General features: G+C 54.9%; 1 protein-coding gene across 1 annotated transcript in view; it reads left to right on the forward strand.

The window, feature by feature from the left end:
• Window positions 1–9840, forward strand: part of TMEM63B (transmembrane protein 63B) — a 17020-nt gene that overhangs the window by 6110 nt on the left and 1070 nt on the right. Inside the window, exons 4-22 of the mRNA XM_009574207.1 lie at window positions 182–272; window positions 1104–1141; window positions 1925–2067; window positions 2325–2376; window positions 2658–2766; window positions 3303–3373; window positions 4208–4288; window positions 4424–4547; window positions 4634–4767; window positions 4917–5054; window positions 5330–5483; window positions 5752–5858; window positions 6648–6734; window positions 8128–8193; window positions 8333–8495; window positions 8660–8765; window positions 8924–9091; window positions 9232–9347; window positions 9575–9655. Coding sequence (XP_009572502.1) covers window positions 182–272; window positions 1104–1141; window positions 1925–2067; window positions 2325–2376; window positions 2658–2766; window positions 3303–3373; window positions 4208–4288; window positions 4424–4547; window positions 4634–4767; window positions 4917–5054; window positions 5330–5483; window positions 5752–5858; window positions 6648–6734; window positions 8128–8193; window positions 8333–8495; window positions 8660–8765; window positions 8924–9091; window positions 9232–9347; window positions 9575–9655 — 2029 coding nt within the window. The remainder of the gene's footprint in view (window positions 1–181; window positions 273–1103; window positions 1142–1924; window positions 2068–2324; window positions 2377–2657; window positions 2767–3302; window positions 3374–4207; window positions 4289–4423; window positions 4548–4633; window positions 4768–4916; window positions 5055–5329; window positions 5484–5751; window positions 5859–6647; window positions 6735–8127; window positions 8194–8332; window positions 8496–8659; window positions 8766–8923; window positions 9092–9231; window positions 9348–9574; window positions 9656–9840) is intronic.

Genomic DNA, 9840 nt, shown 5'->3' on the forward strand with positions numbered 1-9840 from the left:
GGGTGCCATCTGAGGTCTTTGCTTACTGCTACCCTCTGCTCTCTGATTTCACCTCTCTCCATCTCACCTGGGGCAAACTGACCTGAATTAACGTCTGATATTCTGGGTGCTCTTGGTTCCTGACGAGGCTGCCTCCTCGCATCTTCTAACTTTCTCCCTCGCCTCCCGCTTGTCATTTTAGCGTAGCCTCCGCCTTGCACTCCGACAACCATGACCGCTATGAGCGCCTCACTTCCGTCTCCAGCTCTGTGGACTTCGACCAGAGGGACAACGTGAGTAGCAGCAAGAGTCAAACACCTTGCCTTTGAGTGGCCAGGAGCCCACAGCTTGTCTGAACCAAGGGTTCTTAAGAAGCAACACTGTTTGCCCATCCTCAGGCCTCAGGTCCCACACCTTTGGTAGTGTGTGAGTGTGGTGTAGAGCTCAAGGAGACATAACTACATGGCTTCTAAGCATGTGCTTAAATAAGTAGGCTGTACATCCCTGTGGCTTCATGGACATCTGTCCAACCTATCATCTCAGCATTACAAACCACAATTGCCAGGAGAAAGGTGTCTGGCTCCTCCTCACACCACTGCTTACCTCTGCTGCTGTTTTCCTCTCTAAAGGGGAGGCACAGTTCAGTAGGACAACAGGGTGTGAGAGATGGGTGGTGAAGCTCCCAGGAGACATTCTTCCTGCAGCTGTTCTTTGAGGAGCACTGGCTTGGCCCATTCTGCCTTCCCAGTCCCTGCAGAGCTCCTCCTGTCCAGGACAATGGCTGAAGTACCTGTATGCTGAATTTTCTGGGTGTGCCTAGGCTGTGGAGAGCTTCTGTGCTGGCCAGGAGCCCATGGGTAGCCTGGGAGGCTGAGCTGCCAGTTGGTAGGGGACAGCCACGTGGTAGAGTCCAGCCTGTGTTGTGCCCTGCGGAGTAGCACTGTCATCTCCTTCACCTGGGCCCATTCATGGCTCTGCATGTCTGAGTGCTCGTGGTCTGTCCCCCTGAGCCAAGTCTGTGGAGGTGCAAGAACACCAGCCTGGTCCCCTGAGCCTTTGAAGGAGGGAGCAGGGAAAAGGGAGCACAGAATGACGTGAGACCCTCCTGTCTTCTTTCTGCACAGGGTTTCTGCTCCTGGCTGACAGCCATCTTCAGGATAAAGTAAGTGCCCCAGGACCTGCACAGGGGACCCACATGGGGAAGAAGCAGAGGTAGTGCAGGGTGTTGGGACACCCAGCACAGTACAGCTGCACGAAGTCACTGCCCTTGCTGCAGGCCCTTCTCTGAAGAGCACAAGCAAAGTGTGTCCTCTGGAGAGGACAAGCAAAGACAGGACTAGATGAGGAGTCCTCAAGCCAAAACTAAGGTCACACAGTGAGCCTGTGACAGAGAAGAACCCCCAGCCCAGGTCTCCACTGCCTCAGTCCCATCTCAGAAACACTGATCGCTGCTCTGCAGAGATGCTCCTCTCCTTGGGACTCCTGCTAGGGGCACTGCTGTCTGCGGAATGACTACGAAGGGGGGACCGGAGGATGCAGGGAGACACCCCCAGCCTGATGATGCTCAGGAGCAGTCTCCTAAGCACTACTGGGCTTCAGAGTGCTGTGGGACAGTGTCAGCCATCCTGTATCTCAGCAGGGGAGGCAAGGCCCACCAGAAGGGTGTGAGGTGGGGTTTGCATGTGTCCAGCTGCCTGTCCTGGGAGGCAGAGGGCAGGGGCGTGGGGAGTGAGGCTGCAGGAAGCATTGCACAGGCAGGTTTCTGCCCAGGCTGGTTCAAGGCTGGGTGCTGAGCTCCATACCCTGGGGCCTGGTCACAGCTCTGTAGGGTGCTACCAGGGGTGCTGTGTGGGCTCAAACCAGGAGGGCAGCCATGACCCTTTGCGTTTCGCTGGCGCTTGAAGGAATGTAGAAGATTGCCTGACTGCTTTTCTCTCCTCGGCAGGGATGACGAGATCCGGGACAAGTGTGGGGGCGATGCGGTGCACTACCTGTCCTTCCAGAGGCACATCATTGGGTTGCTGGTGGCCGTGGGTGTGCTCTCCGTGGGCATCGTGTTACCTGTCAACTTCTCAGGGGACCTGCTAGGTGAGAGCAGGGAGCCTCTGGCCGGACTGGGGAAGCAGCTTTCAATGACATGGCCCAGACCACTGGGGAGTAGTGAAGGGCAGGACGGGACTAACACAGACAAACCATGACTCCTGTCCAACTTTGAGCATGGGTCATCTTGGGCAGCTTGGGTTTTAGGGTGTTTTGCAGGTGAGATTCCTGCCATACCCGCTCCAGTGGTGCTGTGTGCCCCTCAGCATAACTGAACGTGCCTGTATCTGCTTCTTTCTCCCTAGAAAACAACGCCTACAGCTTTGGGAGGACAACTATTGCTAACCTGAATTCTGGGTATGTGTGGGCAGGGGTGGGATGGATAATTGAGCCCCTCAGGAGGGTATTTTGTAAATGTCCACTTGCAGCAGAGCCTCACCTCCTTGAAGGCTGCATTTCTGCCCTCGCTGTGAGGCTACTGTTACTGCTCCAGTTTCCAGGCTGAGCTCTCGGAATTTGGTTGTAGGGCATGTGGGTGCCGTGCTGCTCATGGCCCCGGCACCTTCAGGGCCTGGCCAGTCATATACAGGGTTGTAGCGGCAACCTTGTGTTGGCCTTTGTGGTCTCCCTTGTGACAGGAATAACCTGCTGTGGCTGCACACGTCTTTTGCCTTCCTGTACCTGCTGCTGACGGTGTACAGCATGCGACGGCACACCTCCAAGATGCGCTACAAAGAGGATGACTTGGTGAGCAGGATCTGGCCGCTCTCCCAGGCACATTTTCCCATGCTCTCCTGTCAAGTCAGGTGGCCTTGGAGAGGGTGCCAAGCACCCCACTTCCCACAGCAATTTGAGGCTGTCTTGTTTTGGCTGGTCTTTTGTTCTGTCTGGCCAAAGGCAGATCTCCTCCAGAGCAGCAGTCCTGACTGCCTGTGGGGAAACGAGAGGGGCCTGCGCTGGGTGAATGTGTAGAGGAACCCCATGCCTTCCTCAGGGGTTGCTCCAGCTGCTTTTGCCTTCCTCATTTCTTAAGGGTACCCACTGTTTCTGTTCAGGCAGCTGCAATGTAGGCCCCCAGCCTGTCGATCTGCAGTGCACCAGGATGCAGGGTGCCAACAGCTAGTGGAAGCATAGGAGAGGGGGAGCCCTGGGTACTAGAAGTGTAGGGACTGCCCTTTCCCATCGGATCTCAAGCCTTGGGGGTTTTTGCTGCACTCTGGTCTTTCACATCATCCACACCTACCTGCCCCCTCCTTTTTGTTTTTTTTTCTTCCTTCCTTCAGGTTAAGCGAACTCTCTTCATCAATGGGATCTCAAAATATGCTGAGCCAGAGAAGATCAAGAAGCATTTTGAGTGAGTCTCACTGCATCTCTAATTAAAGGCTGCTCTGTAATAGGGATGTTTTTATTGGGGTAGTGCTAGTGTTACCTGAAGCAGCAATAATACATTGAGAGCAGAAAGCTAGTCAAAATCGGTGAACACTCTTATTTTAGGCATCTCAGTATTACTTTTCTGTGCAAATTTTTATCTAAATATGCAGTGTCCTTGGTTTGTGCCTTGGGTTATGCCCAGCTATCTCTTGGGGAGCCACAGGGGTCAGCGTGGTACGTAGTGGACAGAGCATGTCCTGAGATGTAGTCAAGTTCAGAGATTGGGATGCAGGCAGGAGGCCCTCAAGCAACGACTGTGGGATTTTGTGCTGCTGCTTCTGCCCTGATCATGGTCCTTGTAGAAAAGTGAATTTTTCTTTTTAACATAAAAAAAAAAGTCCTCTTCCATCAGGACCTCTGTCCTGATGAACACACTGTCGGGGCCATGTTTAGAAGCACCATGGGGAAAGGAGAAATGCTTTGTACTCTTTGGGAAGCCTTCTGCCTCTTTCTGACCCCAAGCCCTGTGGCCCATGAAGGCAGAGAGGGGTTATAGGGTCAGAGGGGTGCCTTGCTTGCCACAGGGCGAAGTCTGAAGAGGCTCCTTGTGCCAGAGCCCAGAGGATGTAGTGTTTTCCCCATGCATTGCTCCCTCTATAAGGGACAGCCTGTAGGCTCCCATGATGCCCCCAGCAAGCTCTTGCTGTGCATCATGACGCTCAGCCTGGGGCAGGACAGAAGTCCTGGACATGTGGGTTTTGCTTGAGGGTACAGTCTTTGGTGCTGGGTGTGATCAGCTGGTGCTTCCTGTCCACAGGGAGGCCTACGCCAACTGCACCGTCCTGGAGGCCCGTCCCTGTTATGATGTGGCCCGGCTGATGTTCCTCGATGCGGAGAGGTAACCCCTGGTTTGAGAGGGAGGGCAGGGTGGACCAATGCCGCAGGCTTACCCTCAAGTCTGATGACACGGGAGCTTTTTCTGAGCCACTGTCTTTCTTTCTTTCCTTCCTTCTCTTCCTCTCTCCTGTTTCAGGAAGAAAGCTGAGCGTGGGCGAATCTACTTCACCAACCTGCAGAGCAAGGAGAACACACCGTCCATGATCAACCCCAAGCCCTGTGGCCACCTGTGCTGCTGTGTCATCAGGGGCTGTGAGGAGGTGGGAGAGCTGGAGCTGTTGGGCAGAGGGGCGCACAGGGGCTCAGGTCTCCAGGTCTCTGCTCTGACCCCTGTCCCCCTGCCCAGGTGGAGGCCATCGAGTACTACACCAAGCTGGAGGAGAAGCTCAAAGATGACTACAAGCGGGAGAAGGAGAAGGTGAATGAGAAGCCTCTGGGGATGGCCTTTGTCACCTTCCACAATGAAACCATCACAGCCATGTGAGTGCAAAGGATGCTGTCTTTCCCTGGAGGGTGACCTCTTGCAGCTCTCCCCTTAAATCAGAGCAATGCCAACACTAAGGCATCCCCCCTTGCTTGTCCCTGCAAGCCCTCTGTGTCAGCATCTCCCTCTCTCTTTTCTTCTCCAGAATCCTCAAAGACTTCAATGCTTGCAAGTGTCAGGGCTGTGCATGCCGTGGGGAGCCCAGGGCCTCCTCCTGCAGTGAGTCCCTCCACGTCTCCAACTGGACTGTCAGCTACGCCCCTGACCCACAGAACATCTACTGGTAAGCAGCTCTGTGGGGCTCAGCGGGCCCTGCCGATGCAAAAGGAGCACATCCTCCCTGTTTCCCTCCCCATCTGCTCCTCTGGTAACTGAATGAGTTGTTCTTGCTGAAGCCCAGCCTGGCTGAGCTAGAGGTCTGATCTGACTTGGAGGGGAAAAGCCTTGGGCTGGTGCCCCAAGTGCTGTTCACACAGCCTGGGCCATATTGTGAATATGAGGCCCTGGACCTGCCCTTCTCCCCCATGCAACCATTCTGATGCCCTCCTTCCCTGCCAGGGAACATCTCTCCATCCGGGGCTTCATCTGGTGGATCCGCTGCCTGGTGATCAACGTGGTCCTCTTCATCCTCCTCTTCTTCCTCACCACCCCTGCTATCATCATCACCACTATGGACAAGTTCAATGTCACCAAGCCCGTGGAGTACCTCAATGTAAGGCCTTCAGAGAGGGGTGCAGGTTGGGTAGCATGGGAACTGTCCCGAGACACAACAGCCCCTGCAAGGGAGGGGGTAACGAGAGAGATTGTCAGCGTTCCCCAGGTCCTGTCAGCCTGACCGGGAGGGAGGTGCTGAGCCTGGTCAGGATGCAGTGGCAGCCGCGGTGCTGGGGGCTCAGCATCAGCAAAAGCAGCTGTACCTCTGGCTGGCGCAAGAGCTGCCGCACCGTGTAACATGCGGTCTCTTCTCTGCCTTGTTGCAGAACCCCATCATCACCCAGTTCTTCCCCACCCTGTTGCTGTGGTGCTTCTCTGCTCTGCTGCCCACCATTGTGTATTACTCTGCCTTCTTCGAAGCGCACTGGACGAGGTAAGGACAGCCAGCGCCTGTTCTTAGTCATACCAGCATGCTGCCTGGCCACTAGACACTTCTCACTGATGTAAAGGTCCTGGCTGGATCCTTCTGCTTGAACTCCTGTCTTCCACTCCAAGCGTTGCACCTCTTGGACACCTGGGGTCTGCCATGGACAGCTATTCTGCCAATCCTTAGCTGCCGTTGTGCAGCATGGTTGCCTAAGCAGAGCTTGACATATGCCTACAAGAAGAAAGCAGGGAGGAGTTGGGGCTGGTCACTGTAAGAAATGCTAGTAGTGAGGGAAATCTTGGCTCAGGTGAGCAGGCAGGGGTGGTGTACGTGTACCCATGTGTAAGTCATAGCTTTTCTAAGGGAAAATCGCCTTACTGCTATGGCTTCTGGCCATAGGGAAGGTATTTAAAATGCAGAGCACTAGAAATGTGCTCCTTGTGAAGCACATTCCCAGCAGGATGTAAGCTTTGTTTTCTGCTCTGTGTTGCAAAGACTGGTGGAGAGGATGTCACTAGCTCTGAGGACTGCAGGTGAAGAGAGATGATTGCCAAGAGTCCTCTAAAGATGTGAGGGCTGGGAGAGCCCGTGAGACAAAGGGGGAGGAACTGAGACTCGAGAACAGACCTCAGACACACTGGAGGAAAAGGGGGCATATTCATGTACCAGCAGTGGACAGGGTGGGATTTGGATTAGACACTGGGAAGTGCTTTCTGATGAGGAGGCCATGGGGATACCGCTCCTGGGGCTGACAGGGTGACAGTGAAAGGTCAACAGCTTCCTCTCTGCCCGCAGGTCTGGAGAGAACAGGACAACTATGCACAAGTGTTACACCTTCCTCATCTTCATGGTTTTGCTGCTGCCATCACTGGGCCTGAGCAGGTAGGGCTGGAGGAGGGGGAAAAGCAATCGCAGGGACCTGGAGCATGGGGAGGGTTGAGATGCGCCCCTGGCTCTTCTCCTACGCTACTTCCTTTCCCTGCTGCAAAGTGCCATGGCCACCATCCCCTTGGGGAGGTGGCATTTAGTTCTGTTTGGGGGGCCAGGCCAGACCATACCTGGTTGGGTCCCTAGGAGCTTGTTGAATCAATCTGCAGGTGCACTGACATGTGCCTTGGTGTTACGAACAATGCAGCAAAAACTAGCATGGTTGGTGGACACATGTGAAAAGTCTGCTTGAGGTCTGCTGGTGAAGGAGGACCTCCCCACCTCTGTGCGCACTCTGAATTTTGTACAAAACTAGCAAATCCCCGTTTGAGCCAGAACTGAATAGGTTGCACTGCTTGGCTGGGTGGGATCGCTATGTGTACGCTGCAGAAATACTGATCCGGCTGGATGTAAGCCCCAAATCTTCCTGCAGGTATTATAGAAATGTCCTGTGGCAAACAGCGGTGCATCAGCTGCCAGCCATCGGCATGGGCTCCCAGCACTGAACAGTGGCCGAGTAGGGAAACAGTGTGAGGAAGGAAAAACTGGGAGGTGGGAGTGGGACAGGGGCTCCTTATTGTGGTAGGGAGTTACTTACAGATTGTGGGGTGGGGAATCTACACCCCGCTAAATTCAGGATTTGGGATACAGCCCCTCAGTGGCAAGTCAGGCAGCTCCTGAGAATAGACGAGTCCTCTGATAGAGGCAGAAGGATGAGTGACTACAGCAATGTTTCCCAGCCAGATTAAAAATGACTTGTTGCATATAACCTTATGACCTAGGCAGTTGAATGCTCTCGGAAGGTTTGCATTTTGACTGGATACCATTAAACAGACCACACTTCCTTCTGAGGACATAGTCCCGCTGCTGTTGCGTGTGGAGCTCTGTACTCCACCAGTACCCAAGGTGCTGGAGGATTGAACAGTTGTATATCAAAAAATCAGAATCGAGGAAAATGGGATTTGTTTCTCCTAAGAGACTTCTTAATCTCTGTGTTGGAAGGTGCTCTTTACCTAACCAGTTTCTTCCATAGAGTCAGTCACCTGTTCCTTGCATGAATGTCGTGGCCAAACAGCGGGGAGGGGAAATACTTTGGTAGGATCAGGGCAAAGGGAGAAGACGACGACACATGAGAGTGGGCAGCTTTATAGCCCTTTTTGGGTGCCGCAGTGCTTTTCCCAGTGTCTGATTTACATAATTGCTGGTGGCACATCCCAAGAGGGAACAAAACAGCCTATGGTCAGAGCTTTGGGTCTTTCTAGAGCAGCTTTCACATATTTGCATGTGCATGTCTGTATATCGCTGCTTCTGACTGTTCCTCTTTTCTTCTTGCTCCCCTCCCCCACAGCTTGGATGTGTTTTTCCGCTGGTTGTTTGACAAAAAATTCCTTGCCGAAGCCGCCGTGCGATTTGAGTAAGTGGAGCTGGGCAAAAGGCCCTTCTTCGCAATGGGGGGAGGTTCTTCTTGGCGTCCAAAGGTACTGGGGGCTCCCGGCTGCTGCCCTGCAAGGGGGGAGCACCTCCTGCAGCCTGCTCTCGCTACACTTCCCCAGATGTGTGTTCCTGCCGGACAACGGGGCCTTCTTCGTCAACTATGTCATTGCCTCTGCCTTCATCGGGAATGCCATGGACCTGCTGCGCATCCCTGGCTTGCTCATGTACATGATACGCCTCTGCCTGGCCCGCTCGGCCGCCGAGCGGAGGAATGTCAAGCGAGTATGTAGCGGGGACAGGTCGTGGCCTCTGCCCCAGGCTGGGAGCATTGCAGTGGGGCCTCCATGCTCGGGGGCTCACCCGATGCTGTGTGTGCAGCTGGGTGTGTCGCACACCCCTGCTGAGCTCCTGGGGTTGTGCTGACCGGTCTCTGCTCCCTCTTGCAGCACCAGGCCTACGAGTTCCAGTTTGGGGCTGCTTACGCCTGGATGATGTGTGTCTTCACTGTGGTCATGACGTACAGCATCACCTGCCCCATTATCGTCCCCTTCGGTAGGTGATACCCCTCTGCCTCCCCGCATCGGAGGCTGTGGGAGAACTCCGCGGGGGGAGGCCAGCAGGGTGGGGTGGGGGAGATATTCCCGGTACTGGGGGTACTGGGGCAGAGGTTGATTTCCCCTTTCTGCTGGCATCCCTCCCCTCTCTCCCAGGGCTCATGTACATGCTGCTTAAGCACCTGGTTGACCGATACAACCTGTATTATGCTTACCTGCCTGCCAAGCTGGACAAGAAAATCCATTCAGGGGCTGTGAACCAGGTGGTGGCAGCCCCCATCCTCTGCCTCTTCTGGCTTCTCTTTTTCTCCACCATGCGCACAGGTGAGCGCTGGGCTGGGATGCCATCCCCTGGCCTCCTACAGAGCCACTTCCCTGGCTGGGCTGTGGTCCTGGCAGCCCACGGCCATGGGGCACAATCAGGGTCCCTCCGACACCGCCACTTCGGTTTTTCTTTGTCCCAGGGTTCCTGGCACCCACTTCCATGTTCACCTTCGTGGTCCTCGTGATCACCATTGTGATCTGCCTGTGTCACGTCTGCTTTGGGCACTTCAAATACCTCAGCGCTCACAACTACAAGGTGAAGCGGAGTGCTGGGTGGGGGTGTGGGACCCTTCTCCTTGGGAGCACAGCTCAGCTGCAAAACAGCAGGGGCTCTGGGGGGGGGGGGGCCCGGCAGAGCCTTTCAACCCTGGCTTCATGGAGGAGACAGTCCCAAGGCTGTCCCTGCTGCCTGTATGCTGCTCCTGTGGCAGGACAGCAAATGTGTTGCCCCAGCAGTCTCTCAATTTCTCCTTTCCTCTTCAGATTGACCACACGGAGGTGGACACCATAGAAAACAGGCAGAATGGGAGACCTGCCACCAGTCTGCCAGCTCCCAAATCAGCTGTGAGTCCCTGTCCCCACCTCCATGCCCTGGCATGCTCCTTACCTGGGTTTGGGAAGGGGGAGGTAATTCCCTGTCCAAGTACCTCGCTCCTCACCTCTCTGAGGCAGCACCCAGAGTATCCCAGTGAGGCAAGTGTTGGGCACTGTGCCCCTCACTTGAGCTGGGTGATGAAGTGTAACACCCC

This window comes from Fulmarus glacialis, unplaced genomic scaffold (genome assembly GCF_000690835.1).
Source record: "Fulmarus glacialis isolate BGI_N327 unplaced genomic scaffold, ASM69083v1 scaffold8433, whole genome shotgun sequence".
Lineage (NCBI taxonomy): Eukaryota > Metazoa > Chordata > Aves > Procellariiformes > Procellariidae > Fulmarus > Fulmarus glacialis.